Genomic DNA, 19880 nt, shown 5'->3' on the forward strand with positions numbered 1-19880 from the left:
AGAAGATTCCATAGAGAACATCGGCACAACAATCAAGGAAAATGTAAAATGCAAAAAGATCCTAACTCAAAATATCCAAGAAATACAGGACGCAATGAGAAGACCAAACCTACGGATAATAGGAGTGGATGAGAATGAAGATTTTCAACTCAAAGGACCAGCAAACATCTTCAACCAAATTATAGAAGAAAACTTCCCAAATCTAAAGAAAGAGATGCCCATGAACATACAAGAAGCCTACAGAACTCCAAATAGACTGGACCAGAAAAGAAATACCTCCCGACACATTATAATCAGAACAACAAATGCTCTAAATAAAGATAGAATACTAAAAGCAGTAAGAGAAAAAGGCCAAGTAACATATAAAGGCAAGCCTATCAGAATTACACCAGATTTTTCACCAGAGACTATGAAAGCCAGAAGATCCTGGACGGATGTTATACAGACACTAAAAGAACAGGGAAATTCCAGCCCAGGCTACTATACCCAGCCAAACTCTCAATTAACATAGATGGAGAAACCAAAGTATTCCACGACAAAACCAAATTCACACATTATCTCTCCACGAATCCAGCCCTTCAAAGGATAATAACAGAAAAAAACCAATACAAGGACAGGAACCACGCCCTAGAAACAACAAGAAGGTAATCCCTCAACAAACCTAAAAGAAGACAGCCACAAGAACAAAATGCCAACTTTAACAACAATAATAACAGGAAACAACAATTACTTTTCCTTAATATCTCTTAATATCAATGGACTCAACTCCCCGATAAAAAGACATAGACTAACAAACTGGCTACACAAACAAGACCCAACATTTTGCTGCTTACAGGAAACTCATCTCAGAGAAAAGGATAGACACTACCTCAGAATGAAAGGCTGGAAAACAATTTTCCAAGCAAATGGCATGAAGAAACAAGCTGGAGTAGCCATTCTAATATCTGATAAGATTGACTTCCAACCCAAAGTCATTAAAAAAGACAGGGAGGGACACTTCATACTCATCAAAGGTAAAATCCTCCAAGAGGAACTATCAATCCTGAATATCTATGCTCCAAATACGAAGGCAGCCACATTCATTAAAGAAACTTTAGTAAAACTCAAAGCACACATTGCACCTCATACAATAATAGTGGGAGACTTCAACACACCACTTTCACCAATGGACAGATCATGGAAACAGAAACTAAACAGGGACACAATGAAACTAACAGAAATTATGAATCAAATGGATCTGGCAGATATCTACAGAACATTCTATCCTAAAACAAAAGGATATACCTTCTTCTCAGCACCTCATGGTACCTTCTCCAAAATTGACCACATAATTGGTCACAAAACAGGCCTCAACAGATACAAAAATATTGAAATTGTCCCATGCATCCTCTCAGATCACCATGGACTAAGGCTGATCTTCAATAACAAAATAAATAATAGAAAGCCAACCTTCACGTGGAAACTGAACAACACTCTTCTCAATGATACCTTGGTCAGGGAAGGAATAAAGAAAGAAATTAAGGACTTTTTAGAGTTCAATGAAAATGAAGCCACAACATACCCAAACTTATGGGACGCAATGAAAGCATTTCTAAGAGGAAAACTCATAGCTCTGAGTGCCTCCAAAAGGAAACTAGAGAGAGCACACATTAGCCGCTTGACAACACACCTAAAAGCACTAGAACAAAAGGAAGCAAATTCACCCAAGAGGAGTAGATGGCAGGAAATAATCAAACTCAGGGGTGAAATCAACCAAGTGGAAACAAGAAAAACTATTCAAAGAATCAACCAATCAAGGAGCTGGTTCTTTGAGAAAATCAACAAGATAGATAAACCCTTAGCCAGACTCACTAGAGGGCACAGGGAAAGCATCCTAATTAACAAAATCAGAAATGAAAAAGGAGACATAACAACAGATCCTGAAGACATCCAAAACACCATCAGATCCTTCTACCAAAGGCTATACTCAACAAAACTGGAGAACCTGGATGAAATGGAGAAGTTCCTAGACAGATACCAGGTACCAAAGTTGAATCAAGACCAGGTTAATGATCTAAACAGCCCTATATCCCCCAAAGAAATAGAAGCAGTCATTAATAGTCTCCCAACTAAAAAAAGCCCAGGACCAGATGGGTTTAGTGCAGAGTTCTCTCAGACCTTCAAAGAAGATCTAATCCCAGTTCTTCACAAACTATTCCACAAAATAGAAACAGAAGGTACTCTACCCAACTCATTCTATGAAGCCACAATTACTCTGATACCTAAACCACAAAAAGACCCAACAAAGATAGAAAACTTCAGACCAATATCCCTTATGAATATTGATGCAAAAATCCTCAATAAAGTTCTTGCTAACCGAATCCAAGAACACATCAAAACAATCATCCATCCTGACCAAGTAGGTTTCATCCCAGGGATGCAGGGATGGTTCAATATACGGAAATCCATCAACGTAATCCAGTATATAAACAAACTCAAAGACAAAAACCACATGGTCATCTCGTTAGATGCGGAAAAAGCATTTGACAAGATCCAACACCCATTCATGATAAAAGTCTTGGAAAGATCAGGAATTCAAGGCCCATACCTAAACATGATAAAAGCAATCTACAGCAAACCAGTAGCCAACATCAAAGTAAATGGTGAGAAGCTTGAAGCAATCCCTCTAAAATCAGGGACTAGACAAGGCTGCCCACTTTCTCCATACCTATTCAACATTGTACTTGAAGTCCTAGCCAGAGCAATTCGACAACAAAAGGAGATCAAAGGGATACAAATTGGAAAAGATGAAGTCAAAATATCACTCTTTGCAGATGATATGATAGTATATATAAGTGACCCTAAAAATTCCACCAGAGAACTCCTAAGCCTGATAAACAGCTTCGGTGAAGTAGCTGGATATAAAATTAACTCAAACAAATCAATGGCCTTTCTCTACACAAAGAATAAACAGGCTGAGAAAGAAATTAGGGAAACAACACCCTTCTCAATAGTCACAAATAATATAAAATATCTTGGCGTGACTCTAACTAAGGAAGTGAAAGATCTGTATAATAAAAACTTCAAGTCTCTGAAGAAAGAAATTATAGAAGATCTCAGAAGATGGAAAGATCTCCCATGCTCATGGATTGGCAGGATCAACATTGTAAAAATGGCTATCTTGCCAAAAGCAATCTACAGATTCAATGCAATCCCCATCAAAATTCCAACTCAATTCTTCAACGAATTAGAAAGTGCAATCTGCAAATTCATCTGGAATAACAAAAAACCTAGGATAGCAAAAACTCTTCTCAAGGATAAAAGAACCTCTGGTGGAATCACCATGCCGGACCTAAAGCTCTACTACAGAGCAATTGTGATAAAAACTGCATGGTACTGGTATAGTGACAGACAAATAGACCAATGGAATAGAATTGAAGACCCAGAAATGAACCCACACACTTATGGTCACTTGATCTTCGACAAGGGAGCTAAAAACATCCAGTGGAAGAAAGACAGCATTTTCAACAAATGGTGCTGGCACAACTGGTTGTTAACATGTAAAAGAATGCGAATCGATCCATTCCTATCTCCTTGTACTAAGGTCAAGTCTAAGTGGATCAAGGAACTTCACATAAAACCAGAGACACTGAAACTTATAGAGGAGAAAGTGGGGAAAAGCCTTGAAGATATGGGCACAGGGGAAAAATTCCTGAATAGAACAGTAATGGCTTGTGCTGTAAGATCGAGAATTGACAAGTGGGACCTCATGAAACTACAAAGCTTCTGCAAGGCTAAAGACACCATCAATAAGACAAAAAAACCACCAACAGATTGGGAAAGGATCTTCACCTATCCTAAATCAGATAAGGGACTAATATCCAATATATATAAAGAACTCAAGAAGGTGGACTCCAGAAAGTCAAATAACCCCATTAAAAAATGGGGCTCAGAACTGAACAAAGAATTCTCACCTGAGGAATACCGAATGGCAGAGAAACACCTGAAAAAATGTTCAACATCCTTAATCATCAGGGAAATGCAAATCAAAACAACCCTGAGATTCCACCTCACACCAGTCAGAATGGCTAAGATCAAAAATTCAGGTGACAGCAGATGCTGGCGAGGATGTGGAGAAAGAGGAACACTCCTCCATTGTTGGTGGGATTGCAAGCTTGTACAACCACTCTGGAAATCAGTCTGGCGGTTCCTCAGAAAATTGGACATAATACTACCGGAGGATCCAGCAATACCTCTCCTGGGCATATATCCAGAAGATGTCCCAACCGGTAAAAAGGACACATGCTCCACTATGTTCATAGCAGCCCTATTTCTAATAGCCAGAAGCTGGAAAGAACCCAGATGTCCCTCAACAGAGGAATGGATACAGAAATTATGGTACGATCTTGGCTCCGGGACTCCGCCGAGCTTAGTCTCTACAGGTCAGAGTGGGGACCACGGGGGCAGACGGCTTCTGGGACAGGCAGGAGCCACAGAGCCGCTGAGGCAGCACCCTTTTGGGGCCGCAGACTTCCGGCACCCTCCCAGCCGGAGGACAGAGACCTGCCCTGCAGAGAGCGCCATCTTGGCTCCGGGACTCCGCCGAACTTAGTCTACAGGTTAGAGTGAGGACCACAGAGGCAGACAGCTTCTGGGACAGGCGGGAGCCACAGAGCCGCTGAGGCAGCACCCTTTTGGGGCCACAGACATCCGGCACCCTCCCAGTCGGAGGACAGTGACCTGCCCTGCAGGGAGCGCCATCTTGGCTCCGGGACTCCGCCGAGCTTAGTCTCTACAGGCCAGAGTGGGGACCACGGGGGCAGACGGCTTCTGGGACAGGCAGGAGCCACAGAGCCGCTGAGGCAGCACCCTTTTGGGGCCGCAGACTTCCGGCACCCTCCCAGCCGGAGGACAGAGACCTGCCCTGCAGAGAGCGCCATCTTGGCTCCGGGACTCCGCCGAACTTAGTCTACAGGTTAGAGTGAGGACCACAGAGGCAGACAGCTTCTGGGACAGGCGGGAGCCACAGAGCCGCTGAGGCAGCACCCTTTTGGGGCCACAGACATCCGGCACCCTCCCAGTCGGAGGACAGTGACCTGCCCTGCAGGGAGCGCCATCTTGGCTCCGGGACTCCGCCGAGCTTAGTCTCTACAGGTCAGAGTGGGGACCACGGGGGCAGACAGCTTCTGGGACAGGCGGGAGCCACAGAGCTGCTGAGGCAGCACCCTTTAGGGGCCGCAGACATCCGGCACCCTCCCAGTCGGAGGACAGTGACCTGCCCTGCAGGGAGCGCCATCTTGGCTCTGGGACTCCGCCGAATTTAGTCTGTACAGGTCAGAGTGAGGACCACAGAGGCAGACAGCTTCTGGGACAGGCGGGAGCCACAGAACCGCTGAGGCAGCACCCTTTTGGGGCCGCAGACATCCGACACCCTCCCAGCCGGAGAACAGTGACCTGCCCTGCAGGGAGCGCCATCTTGGCTCCGGGACTCCGCCGAACTTAGTCTGTACAGGTCTGCTGACAGAGGATACTCAGAATCCCCAGAAGAACAACCTCTGAACAGAGACAACTATAACAACTCCAGAGATTACCAGATGGCGAGAGGTAAAGGTAAGAATTTTACTAACAGAAACCAAGACCACTCACCATCATCAGGACCCAGCACTCCCACTTCACCCAGTCCAGGGCACCCCAACACACCTGAAAAACTAGACCTGGATTTAAAAGCATATCTCATGATGATGGTAGAGGACATCAAGAAGGACTTTAAAGAACTACAGGAGAACATGGCTAAAGAGTTACAAGTCCTTAAAGAAAAACAGGAAAACACAACCAAACTGGTAGAAGTCCTTAAAGAGAAACAGGAAAACACATCCAATCAGATGATGGAAATGAACAAAACCATACTAGACCTAAAAAGGGAAGTAGACACAATAAAGAAAACCCAAAATGAGGCAACACTGGAGATAGAAACCCTAGGAAAGAAATCTGGAACCATAGATGCAAGCATCAGCAACAGAATACAAGAGATGGAAGAGAGAATCTCAGGTGCAGAAGATTCCATAGAGAACATGGGCACAACAATCAAGGAAAATGGAAAATGCAAAAAGATCCTAACTCAAAACATCCAGGAAATACAGGACACAATGAGAAGACCAAACCTACGGATAATAGGAGTGGATGAGAATGAAGATTTTCAACTCAAAGGACCAGCAAACATCTTCAACAAAATTATAGAAGAAAACTTCCCAAATCTAAAGAAAGAGATGCCCATGAACATACAAGAAGCCTACAGAACTCCAAATAGGCTGGACCAGAAAAGAAATACCTCCCGACACATAATAATCAGAACAACAAATGCACTAAATAAAGATAGAATACTAAAAGCAGTAAGAGAAAAAGGCCAAGTAACATATAAAGGCAAGCCTATCAGAATTACACCAGATTTTTCACCAGAGACTATGAAAGCTAGAAGATCCTGGACAGATGTTATACAGACACTAAAAGAACACAAATTCCAGCCCAAGCTACTATACCCAGCCAAACTCTCAATTAACATAGATGGAGAAACCAAAGTATTCCACGACAAAGCCAAATTCACACATTATCTCTCCACGAATCCAGCCCTTCAAAGGATAATAACAGAAAAAAACCAATACAAGGACAGGAACCACGCCCTAGAAACAACAAGAAGGTAATCCCTCAACAAACCTAAAAGAAGACAGCCACAAGAACAGAATGCCAACTTTAACAACAAAAATAACAGGAAACAACAATTACTTTTCCTTAATATCTCTTAATATCAATGGACTCAACTCCCCGATAAAAAGACATAGACTAACAAACTGGCTACACAAACAAGACCCAACATTTTGCTGCTTACAAGAAACTCATCTCAGAGAAAAAGATAGACACTACCTCAGAATGAAAGGCTGGAAAACAATACTCCAAGCAAATGGTCTGAAGAAACAAGCTGGAGTAGCCATTCTAATATCAGATAAGATTGACTTCCAACCCAAAGTCATCAAAAAAGACAGGGAGGGGCACTTCATACTCATCAAAGGTAAAATCCTCCTAGAGGAACTATCAATCCTGAATATCTATGCTCCAAATACAAAGGCAGCCTCATTCATTAAAGAAACTTTAGTAAATCTCAAAGCACACATTGCACCTCATACAATAATAGTGGGAGACTTCAACACACCACTTTCACCAATGGACAGATCATGGAAACAGAAACTAAACAGGGACACAGTGAAACTAACAGAAGTTATGGATCAAATGGATCTGGCAGATATCTACAGAACATTTTACCCTAAAACAAAAGGATACACCTTCTACTCAGCACCTCATGGTACCTTCTCCAAAATTGACCACGTAATTGGGCACAAAACAGGACTCAACAGATACAAAAACATTGAAATTGTCCCATGCATCCTATCAGACCACCATGGACTAAGGCTGATCTTCAATAACAAAATAAATAATAGAAAGCCAACCTTCACGTGGAAACTGAACAACACTCTTCTCAATGATACCTTGGTCAAGGAAGGAATAAAGAAAGAAATTAAGGACTTTTTAGAGTTCAATGAAAATGAAGCCACAACATACCCAAACTTATGGGACGCAATGAAAGCATTTCTAAGAGGAAAACTCATAGCTCTGAGTGCCTCCAAAAGGAAACTAGAAAGAGCACACATTAGCAGCTTGACAACACACCTAAAAGCACTAGAACAAAAGGAAGCAAATTCACCCAAGAGGAGTAGACGGCAGGAAATAATCAAACTCAGGGGTGAAATCAACCAAGTGGAAACAAGAAAAACTATTCAAAGAATCAACCAATCAAGGAGCTGGTTCTTTGAGAAAATCAACAAGATAGATAAACCCTTAGCCAGACTCACTAGAGGGCACAGGGAAAGCATCCTAATTAACAAAATCAGAAATGAAAAAGGAGACATAACAACAGATCCTGAAGACATCCAAAACACCATCAGATCCTTCTACCAAAGGCTATACTCAACAAAACTGGAGAACCTGGATGAAATGGAGAAGTTCCTAGACAGATACCAGGTACCAAAGTTGAATCAAGATCAGGTTAATGATCTAAACAGCCCTATATCCCCCAAAGAAATAGAAGCAGTCATTAATAGTCTCCCAACCAAAAAAAGCCCAGGACCAGATGGGTTTAGTGCAGAGTTCTATCAGACCTTCAAAGAAGATCTAATCCCAGTTCTTCACAAACTATTCCACAAAATAGAAACAGAAGGTACTCTACCCAACTCATTCTATGAAGCCACAATTACTCTGATACCTAAACCACAAAAAGACCCAACAAAGATAGAAAACTTCAGACCAATATCCCTTATGAATATTGATGCAAAAATCCTCAATAAAATTCTTGCTAACCGAATCCAAGAACACATCAAAACAATCATCCATCCTGACCAAGTAGGTTTCATCCCAGGGATGCAGGGATGGTTCAATATACGGAAATCCATCAACGTAATCCAGTATATAAACAAACTCAAAGACAAAAACCACATGGTCATCTCGTTAGATGCGGAAAAAGCATTTGACAAGATCCAACACCCATTCATGATAAAAGTCTTGGAAAGATCAGGAATTCAAGGCCCATACCTAAACATGATAAAAGCAATCTACAGCAAACCAGTAGCCAACATCAAAGTAAATGGTGAGAAGCTTGAAGCAATCCCTCTAAAATCAGGGACTAGACAAGGCTGTCCACTTTCTCCATACCTATTCAACATTGTACTTGAAGTCCTAGCCAGAGCAATTCGACAACAAAAGGAGATCAAAGGGATACAAATTGGAAAAGATGAAGTCAAAATATCACTTTTTGCAGATGATATGATAGTATATATAAGTGACCCTAAAAATTCCACCAGAGAACTCCTAAGCCTGATAAACAGCTTCGGTGAAGTAGCTGGATATAAAATTAACTCAAACAAATCAATGGCCTTTCTCTACACAAAAAATAAACAGGCTGAGAAAGAAATTAGGGAAACAACACCCTTCTCAATAGTCACAAATAATATAAAATATCTTGGCGTGACTCTAACTAAGGAAGTGAAAGATCTGTATAATAAAAACTTCAAGTCTCTGAAGAAAGAAATAATAGAAGATCTCAGAAGATGGAAAGATCTCCCATGTTCATGGATTGGCAGGATCAACATTGTAAAAATGGCTATCTTGCCAAAAGCAATCTACAGATTCAATGCAATCCCCATCAAAATTCCAACTCAATTCTTCAACGAATTAGAAAGTGCAATCTGCAAATTCATCTGGAATAACAAAAAACCTAGGATAGCAAAAACTCTTCTCAAGGATAAAAGAACCTCTGGTGGAATCACCATGCCGGACCTAAAGCTCTACTACAGAGCAATTGTGATAAAAACTGCATGGTACTGGTATAGTGACAGACAAATAGACCAATGGAATAGAATTGAAGACCCAGAAATGAACCCCCACACCTATGGTCACTTGATCTTCGACAAGGGAGCTAAAAACATCCAGTGGAAGAAAGACAGCATTTTCAACAAATGGTGCTGGCACAACTGGTTGTTAACATGTAGAAGAATGCGAATCGATCCATTCCTATCTCCTTGTACTAAGGTCAAGTCTAAGTGGATCAAGGAACTTCACATAAAACCAGAGACACTGAAACTTATAGAGGAGAAAGTGGGGAAAAGCCTTGAAGATATGGGCACAGGGGAAAAATTCCTGAATAGAACAGTAATGGCTTGTGCTGTAAGATCGAGAATTGACAAGTGGGACCTCATGAAACTACAAAGCTTCTGCAAGGCTAAAGACACCATCAATAAGACAAAAAAAACCACCAACAGATTGGGAAAGGATCTTCACCTATCCTAAATCAGATAAGGGACTAATATCCAATATATATAAAGAACTCAAGAAGGTGGACTCCAGAAAGTCAAATAACCCCATTAAAAAATGGGGCTCAGAACTGAACAAAGAATTCTCGCCTGAGGAATACCGAATGGCAGAGAAACACCTGAAAAAATGTTCAACATCCTTAATCATCAGGGAAATGCAAATCAAAACAACCCTGAGATTCCACCTCACACCAGTCAGAATGGCTAAGATCAAAAATTCAGGTGACAGCAGTTGCTGGCGAGGATGTGGAGAAAGAGGAACACTCCTCCATTGTTGGTGGGATTGCAAGCTTGTACAACCACTCTGGAAATCAGTCTGGCGGTTCCTCAGAAAATTGGACATAGTACTACCGGAGGATCCAGCAATACCTCTCCTGGGCATATATCCAGAAGATGTCCCAACCGGTAAAAAGGACACATGCTCCACTATGTTCATAGCAGCCCTATTTATAATAGCCAGAAGCTGGAAAGAACCCAGATGTCCCTCAACAGAGGAATGGATACAGAAATTATGGTACATTTACACAATGGAGTACTACTCAGCTATTAAAAAGAATGAATTTATGAAATTCCTAGCCAAATGGATGGACCTGGAGGGCATCATCTTGAGTGAAGTAACACAATCACAAAAGAACTCACACAATATGTATTCACTGATAAGTGGATATTAGCCCAAAACTTAGGATACCCAAGATATAAGATACAATTTGCTAAACGCATGAAACTCAAGAAGAATAAAGACCAAAGTGTGGACACTGTGCACCTTCTTAGAATTGGGAACAAAACACCCAGGGAAAGAGTTACAGAGACAAAGTTTGTAGCTGATGAAAGGATGGACCATTTAGAGACTGCCGTATCCAGGGATCCATCCCATAATCAGCTTCTAAACGCTGACACCATTGCATACACTAGCAAGATTTTGCTGAAAGGACCCAAATATAGCTGTCTCTTGTGAGACGATGCCGGGGCCTAGCAAACACAGGAGTGGATGTTCACAGTCAGCTATTGGATGTATCACAGGGCTCCCAATGGAGAAGCTAGAGAAAGTACCCAAGGAGCTAAAGGGATCTGCAACCCTATTGTTGGAACAACATGATGTACTAACCAGAACCCCGGAGCTCTTGTCTCTAGCTGCATATGTATCGAAAGATGGCCTAGTCGGCCATCAATGGAAAGAGAGGCCCATTGGACTTGCAAACTTTATAAGCCCCAATATAGGGGAATGCCAGGGCCAAAAGAATGGGAATGGGTGGGTAGGGAAGTGGGGGGCGCTATGGGGGGCTTTTGGGATAGCATTGGAAATGTAATTGAGGAAAATATGTAATAAAAATATTAAAAATCAAAAAAAAAAGAACTGCCTACAACTCCAGTTTCTCCCCCCCCCCCAATTAAAACTAAAATAAAAATTTTAACTACCTTAAAAATTGGGGGGAAGGGCAGTAAAGCCTGTTCCTAACCAAATAGCCCTATACATGATGTTAAGTGGGGTTGAAAAATAAAGGCAATTATTATTTCTGTATTACAAATCTAAATTTTGATAAAAAGAACTGTTTGTCAGACATGTGGTTCCCACCTATGACTGCCAAACTCAAAAGCTAAGGCAAGACAATCACCAGTTTGAGGATAACCTGGACCATATATAGTGAAAGTGTAAAAATATAGAAAGGTATTACATTAAATGATTGAAAAAAAGGAGGCTGTGGTCATGAACTCAATGCATTTGTGTTTGGGGAGGAAAAAATGAGCCCACTAGTACAGATTGAGCTTGGTTAATAAATTATATCATTGTCTTCAAATGAAAGAAATAGCACCCATCCTTGTGCACAGTTCTATCAGGCAGAAAACCTCTAAACAGAGTTTTCTGTCGCAAAGAGCAACAATTTATATTTCTACAAATTTGTGAGATATATTAGCTGCCATTTAAAATATTTTTATTATTTATTTTTGTTTGATTAGTAACTCAGAAAATAAAAGAAGCACTTAGTACAGAATGAAACCATCTCATTAAACATAAGCTCATAGTAGAAAGAGGGCTAATGTTAATGTCTCAGAATCGCCTTTTCTGTCTTACCTTCAGAGACTAAGTTTTTGCCAGACCTTAGTTATATATAACCAAGTTAATAATATGCCTTAAACCATTTAAGACCATATAGTCGTTCTGTTTCCCTCCTGTGTATTAATCCAGTTTATTGTAACTTATCTTTAAGAAAGCAATGTAACCAACCTGTAATTTCCTTTCCACTTTCTAGCCTGTGAATATTTGAATAAATATTTCTTTGTAGTATTTAACTGTTTTTCAAAAACATATTCTAAGGTCAAAAATTAAAAAATTAAAAGCACTAAATTGAACTGGCATTTTAATAAATCCTTTTATAAATCATTTATTACTTACAGTAAGCACTTCTCCAATAGAATATTCATTTGAGAGGACCAAGGAGGTCCCATACCAGAATGCCAGTGCGTATGATGCATAGACTAACAGGTAGGCAATGCCTATGGAAATGCTGGCTGTGATAGCTTTCTTTATGCCAACATTTTTAGCTTCTTCTAAATTTTTATTGTACCTGGAAGAAAGGAAACAGAAATTGTTACATACACTCCCTTCTTAAATGTTAAGAAACTATCTCAATGTAACAGGAAAGCTACTTGAGTAATTTGAATGCATGCAGCCCGATAGCACACAGGGTTTTTCTTCTTTTCTCCATACATTGCCCCTAAGGTGTACTATTATTATTCTATTTCTTTGTTGAAGAAAAACTGGAGCTTATATGGTTTTTGGCCTTAGTAATAATGAAATAATCCAAAATATCAAAAGTGGATATTATTCCAAATATTATTCCACACACAAGAAAAAAACAGTTGGTCATGGTGGCTAATCTGTACTCCCAGGTAGTACTAGGAATAGATGCTGAAAAATCCTTTGACAAAATCCAATACCCCTTCATGTTAAAAGTCTTGGGGGAGGTCAGGGATACAAGACACATACCTAAACACACTAAAGGCAATACACAGCAAGCTAATAGGCAACATCAGATTAAATGAAGAGAAACGTAAAGCAATCTCTCTAATCAGGGAGAAGACAAGTTTGCCCTTGTAGTACTAGGAGACTGAATCAGGAGGACTGCACCTGTCCTACTGGGGAAGTGGGAGGAGAGAAGGAAGGGTAAGGATAATGAGGCAGAAGAAGGCAGACAGAGAAGGGAGATGAAAAGGAGGAAGGATGAAGAATTTAGAAAAAGAGAAAGAAGATGAAGAGCAAGAAGAGGGAAGCCGAGGAAAGAGGAACAGCAAATGGCTAATGAAATGGAGACACAATGCCAGAGAATCTTAATACAGAAAAGCTATTTAAAAGTCTGGACCTTACGGAAGCTTTAAAGACCACTTGCTCCCCGGGGATGCGAGAAGGACCAACTGGGAGACTACACGCACTTTGGGGACTGTGGTGTGTTAGCCATGTTTTTGATATCTAAATAAGCTGTACTAGGTGGGTCTGGAGCCAATAGTCCTATAACCTAGGCAACCCAGGGAAAAGGACTGAGAGCCTCAGGTCACACAGAGACACAAAATGCTCTTCCTTAGAAAACAAGCACTATACTTTATCTTATTTCTATAGTTGTAAATTTTAAAAACACTGATCTACAACATTGTTTTGGCTCATTAATATATAGTAGGTACAAGCCAGGGAAGCTGTGACATGTGACAGTGGAGACACAGACTGCCCTGGGAATGAGGCAGTGAGAAACTCCCACACTCTAAGAGATGAGGAGATAAACCCTGGGTCAGGCTTAAATTACATGGATGTTTTAAGATGGCAGTTTTCACTGTTAATCCTACTGATCCATGCGCTTGAGAGATTTTTCCATCTTCAGATATCTTCAATGTCTTTCTCAGAGACTTGAAGTTCTTGTCTTATAGGTCTTTCACTTGCTTGGGTAGACTCACACCAAGGTATTTTGTATTATTTGTGACTATTGTAAGGGGTGTTGTTTCCCTAATTTTTTTCTCAGCCTGTTTGTCATGTATAAAGGAGGTCTATTGAAACATCCCTGCATCCCTGGGATGAAGCCTATTTGTTCATGGCAACTGTTTTTGATGTGTTCTTGAATTCATCTTGTGAGTATTTCATTGAGTATTTTTGCATCCAAGTTCATAAGAGAAATTGATCTGAAATTGGTCTTCATATGGTTTAGGTATCAAGGTGACTGTGGCCTCATAGAATGAATTTGGCAGTGTTCCTTCTGTTTCTATTTTGGGAAATAGTTTGAGGAGTATTGTTAGTAGCTATTATTTGAAAGTCTGGTAAAATCTGCCCTAAAACCATCTGGCCCCGTTTTGTTTGTTTGTTTATTTGTTTGGCTGGTTGGTTGCTTGTTTTGTTGGGGGGGGTTGTTTTGTTTTGTTGGTTCAGAGACTTTTTTTTTTATTACATCTTTTCCTCAATTACATTTCCAATGCTATCCCAAAAGTCCCCCATACCCTCCCCCCCACTTCCCTACCCACCCATTCCCATTTTTTTGGCCCTGGTGTTCCCCTGTACTGGGGCATATAAAGTTTGCATGTCCAATGGGCCTCTCTTTCCAGTGATGGCTGACTAGGCCATCTTTTGATACATATGCAGCTAGAGTCAAGAGCTCGGGGGTATTGGTTAGTTCATAATGTTGTTCCACCCATAGGGTTGCGGATCCCTTCAGCTCCTTGGGTACTTTCTCCAGCTCCTCCATTGGGGGCCCTGTGATCCATTCACTAGCTGACTGTGAGCATCCACTTCTGTGTTTGCCAGGCCCTGGTTCGGAGACTTTTAATGACTGCTTCTATTTTCTTAGGAGTTATAGGACTATTTTGATAGTTTACCTGATCTTGATTTAACTTTGGTAATTGTTATCTGTCTGGAAAACCACCCATTTCATTTAGACTTTCCAATTTTTTAGAGTATAGGCTTTTGAAGTAAGAGCTAATACTTTTTTAATAGCCCAAAACTGAAAACAACTCAGATATCCCTCAACTGAAGAATGGATACAGAAAATGTGGTTCATTTACACAGTGGAATACTATTAAACAACTAAAAACAAGGATATCATGAATTTTGCAGGCAAATTGATGGAACTAGAAAATATCACCCTGAGTGATATAACTCAGACCCAAAAGGACATGCATGGTATATACTCACTTCTAAGTGTATATTAGTCGTAAAGTATAGGATACCCATGATATATTCCACAGACTCAAAGAGGTTAAACAAGAAGGAAGGCCCAAGCAAGGCTATTGAATCTCACTTAGAAGGGGAAATAAAACAGTCATAACAGGCAGATGGAGGGAGGGGACAGGGTGGAAGAGGGGATGGGGAGGGGAATGGAGTGGGGGTGGGGTTTCAGATCAGATATGGGGAGAGACAGACAGAGGGCCAGAGGGCCAGGAGAATGAATGAAAGTCTACATCTGGTGGGGTTGGGGGCATGGGGAACATCTCTAGGACATGCCAGAGACCTGGAATGGGGGAGGATCCCAGGAGTCTTTGGGGGTGAACTTAGCTGACTCATAGCAGTGGGGATATGGAACATCTCCTGTAGCTAGACAAAGATAGAACACTGAAGGAACAGCCGAACAATAATGGACCCAACTTGAGACCCATCCCATGGGCAAGCACCACTTAATAATACGCTGTTATGCTTGCAGACAGGAGTCTGGCTCTCCTCTGAGAGCTCCTGCTTAACAGCTCACTGAAACATGCAGAGACCCATAGCCAACCATTGGAAGGAGTTCAAAGAATCTTAAGGAAGAGTTGGGGGAAGTATTGAAGGCCCCAAAGAGGATAGGAAGACCAACAGAGTCAACTAACCTGGATCCTTGGGGGTTCTTAGAAACTGAGCCACCAATCAAAAAGCATACACACACTGGACCTAGTACCCCTCTCCCAAGCACATAAGTAGCAGATGTGCAGCTCAGTCTTAATGTGGGTCCCCCAACAACTAGAGTGGGGCTGTCCCTAAAGCTGTTGCCTGTCTATGGAATCCATTCCTCTACCTTGGCTGTCTTGTCTGGTTTCCATGGGAGAGGATGCACCTAGCCCTTCAAAGACTTGATGTGCCAGGGTGGGGAGATATCAGGGGGGAGGAAAGGGGCTCTACTCTCTCAGAAAAGAAGGGGATAGGGGATGGGGGAGAGAGTGTGTGAGCAAGGGACCAAGACAAGGAGGCAACAATCAGGGTGTAAAGTGAATAAATAAGTGATTAATGGAGAAAATTTTACATGGAAGAGCTGAACTATGGAACTGCACTCTGCCAGCATATGAGGGACACACAGGCTCGATTTGACTAAGCTACTAAGCCTACTAGTTCTCTTTCCTACCTCAACAAACTGGTATAAAGGGTACCCTTAAGGAGTGACAGGAGCCACAACACTCCAATTAAGAATGCTGGGTCATCCTCATTAAAGAGATGACCCAGAAAAAAAAATTTCTGCTACCCACTAACTCCCGATGGACAACACCAACTCAAAAACAAAAAATTAGAAGAAAACATGTATTCTCCCAAAAGGCCTGGCACTGACAGTGACTTAGCTGAAATTCCAAACAAAGAATTAAAGTATATGACTATAGTCACATTCACAGAATTCAAGGTCATGAATGTACTCAAAGAGCATACAAGCATCTAAATGAAATATGGAAGTCAATTCAAGATATAAAAATATTTCAGTACTGACAGAAGTATCAAAGAAAAATCAAACCAAAATGATGCTCAAAGCACAGCACTCAATAAGTCAATCAAAAGCTGTGTGGAAAGCCTTACTTCCTGAGAGACTAGATAACATGGAGGACAGTCTAGCAAGACTTGAATCAAGGTAAAAAAAAATTGTATCATTCAGTCAAGGGCAATGATAATTTTTTAAAAAACAGATAAACACAAAACAAGAACTTCATGCCAAAGGCTCAGAAAATATTTCCAACAAAAACCATAGGAAAAAATTGCCACATCTAAGAGAATAAATGTCTGTCTAGGTACAAGACACATACAGAGAACCTAAGAGACAGGACCAGAAAAGAATTCTCCTGTGTCATCTTATAGTTAAAACACTAAGATCACAAAAAGGAAGGGAGGGAGGGAGGGAGGGAGAGAGAGAGGGAGGGAGGGAGGGAGGGAGGGAGGGAGGGAGGGAGGGAGGGAGGGAGGGAACTAAAAGCTGTAGGAGAAAAGGACCAAATCCCATAGAAAGGCAGGGCAATGAAAATAACAGCTGATTTTTCAATAGAAGCTGTTAAAACCAGAAGGGCTTGGAGTGATATGGTTGAAAGAACACAGCTAATAACCAAAACTATTATACCCAGAAAAACTATCTGCCATAACTAAAAGAGAAACAAAAATTTTCCATAAAAGCAGAGCGGATACTTGAACATTTAGACGTAAGTAAGGACTTTCAGAATAGGACTCTGGTGTATCAGGATATTCTCTGTGCAATCACATTAAAATATTAGTGCAGCAGGAGGTCTGTGATTGGACAGGGAAAAGGGAGGCGGAGCTAAGAGTTGCAGAGATAGACAGCATCAGGGGAGAGAGAAAAAAGAAAAGCCAAAATGGAGGCAGATGGATAGGAAGACCCTGAACCAGCATGGCTTTAACTAGTCACAGGGAGTTATGATATCATAAAGGTTAGATTAATTGGGATAATTTATCTAATCTAGTTGAGCTACTTTTATCATTATCAATTGGTTCTGAAATTATTGTAATGGCATCTTGTAAATTGAGAATTTATTGACTTGTCAATTATAAGCTTCTAGTGTTTTGATTTACTGGGTTACTGAAATGTGGGACCTCTGATTACAGACAGGGTTTTATATGGCAGAGAGAGAACTATACAGAGACAAGCGAACCAGAGCTGGGAACATAGCTACTGGTCGCTGCAGGGTGGGTGGGGGTGCAATGGGAGGGTGGGGAAGGGCTAGAGGCAGAGAATAGCCTGGCGGGACTGCACCAGGGTGGAGAGTTGCTAGCAGTAGCTCCTGAAGCTTGCAGGGTTTTGTTTGTTTGTTTGTTTGTTTGTTTGTTTAATATTCCCCTCAACACTCTGGTCACTCAGGAAATAGAGCCAACAATCACCAGACAGTACTCCACAAAAGAAAAAAAAAATGCATCCAGAAGGTAACATTTGAAAAAACATGAGAAAAAAAGAACCTATTAATAGAACTATTCTGACTATTGAATTAAATGCATTCACAATTAAATGCATTTAATTAAATGTACAATTAAATGCATTTAATTGTGGTTAATTTTGCATTCCAAATGAGCCAGTTTCTTCCAACACCTGGTGATTTGAGGGAAAAGTGGGCGCGATTGGTTGCTTCAGACATAGAAGCTCTGTGATGATATATTCCACACCAGCCTGGAGCTTTTGCCATCTTAGGAGATTTTCATTGTCTTTGATCCCAGACCCCATCCCTGCCCTAGCTATGGGAAACTTATTCACATCTCTCAGGCCCCAGGTTTGTTAAAAATCTCCCCTAAGAGATATTCTACACTATATTTAAATGTGTCCTCCTCCTGCTCCTTAGTACATTTCTCTTATCAAAGCGTAATTTTAAAGATTATGTGTGTTGCGTGGCATGTGTGCATATGAGCAAAGATGCCTTTGGAGGCAAAAAACAAAAACAAGCAAAAAAAAGCATTAATCAGATCCTCTGGAGCAGAAGCTACAGGTAGCTGAGCCCACAAGAACATTATACCCTCTTGATCACTAGGCAGCTCGCCACCCCCATCAAAGCAAATGTCAAAGTCTTTCCAAAAAAAGAAAAAAAAAATCCCATGACTCTCTTTAAAGTCTTTTACTTCTTAAACTAATGGTTGTCTGTATAGCAGAAACGTCCTTATTTGTAGTTTCTGTATCATCCCATCCTCTTAGGAATGAAAACAGGCTTCCAAACATTTCAATGCAAAAAGCAAACAGAACATACATGCTCCCTTCTTCTGAAGACAGGCAATAGGAACGCACACTTAGCACTGCAACTTTTCAGAACATCAGCAGTGGCACAGAATTTTACATTTCTAGCAGAAGTCCAAACCTTTCAAGTTCCTTCTTTTGTCCTCCAAAGGCAATCACAGTTCTGATGGCTGCTAAGACTTCTTCAGCAACTGCTCCAGCTTTTGCATAAGCCTGGAGTTCCTTATTAGTAAATGAAGTCAATACCTGTCAAAGTGCAATCTCTCATCATTTAAGAATGCCTAGCAACTCTATCTTTCCCAAAGTAAAAAGTAAAGAGATAAAAATGTTGCTTGTACATTAATCATACAAAACAAGATCTTTGAATCTCGTGGGAGAGCAAAGGTATAATGGTCTCCCTCTCGGTGCCTTCTAGCTGCTCCAGTGAATGTTCAAGGAAGAGAATGGGGACACAAAGGGACTCTGGGTCAGATGACTCCTGTGCCTGGGACCCTTCTGTTCTTCCTGTTTGCGTTGGGAAGACAGCCTCAAGCCCACAGTGAGAAACAGCTTTTCAGGCTAGTGCACATATCTTTTAAATGAGCCAACACTCTAGGGATCTAAGATATGCAGAGCAGGGAGTGAAACAAAGGCCCCAATAACTGAAGCAATGTGTAGTTCTTAAAGATTAAATTGCGATCCCTTTTCCTTACCTATCTACAAGATATCTTAAAATACTTAAAATAATTTATTGATTAAATTCTGACATGAATTTAAATATAACTTGTTCAAACTTTTACTAAGCTGGAAATCAATCAAGAAAAAGAAGCTTTTAGGCAAAGGCTGGGTAAGATGACTCATTGGGTAAACACACAATTCAAGCCTGACTACCTGAGATTGCTCCCTGGAGAGTGACAGTAAGTCTTGCAGAAATCATTGTAGAGTGGTATAGACCAGGGAAAGCCACTTCTGTCCGTGACACCTCACAGTGATATGGTGTTGTCCTCTACTGAGCCAGATCTTTCCAGCTCAGCATGTAGTTACTATAAAGGTGGGGAATGAGATAGGAGGTCCCCTTCCT

The 19880-nt window shown here is 41.0% G+C and overlaps 1 protein-coding gene across 3 annotated transcripts in view; it reads right to left on the minus strand.

Annotated features, from left to right (window-relative positions):
- Positions 1–19880, minus strand: part of LOC147004973 (ATP-dependent translocase ABCB1) — a 93975-nt gene that overhangs the window by 48290 nt on the left and 25805 nt on the right. For all 3 annotated transcript variants that reach the window (XM_085836479.1, XM_085836476.1, XM_085836477.1), the window contains exons 8-9: positions 18942–19066; positions 12286–12457 (exon numbers count right to left, since the gene is read on the minus strand). In XM_085836479.1, the coding sequence (XP_085692605.1) occupies positions 12286–12457; positions 18942–19066 (297 nt within the window). The remainder of the gene's footprint in view (positions 1–12285; positions 12458–18941; positions 19067–19880) is intronic.

Source organism: Mus caroli, unplaced genomic scaffold (genome assembly GCF_978045245.1).
Source record: "Mus caroli unplaced genomic scaffold, Mus_caroli_1 scaffold_4, whole genome shotgun sequence".
Lineage (NCBI taxonomy): Eukaryota > Metazoa > Chordata > Mammalia > Rodentia > Muridae > Mus > Mus caroli.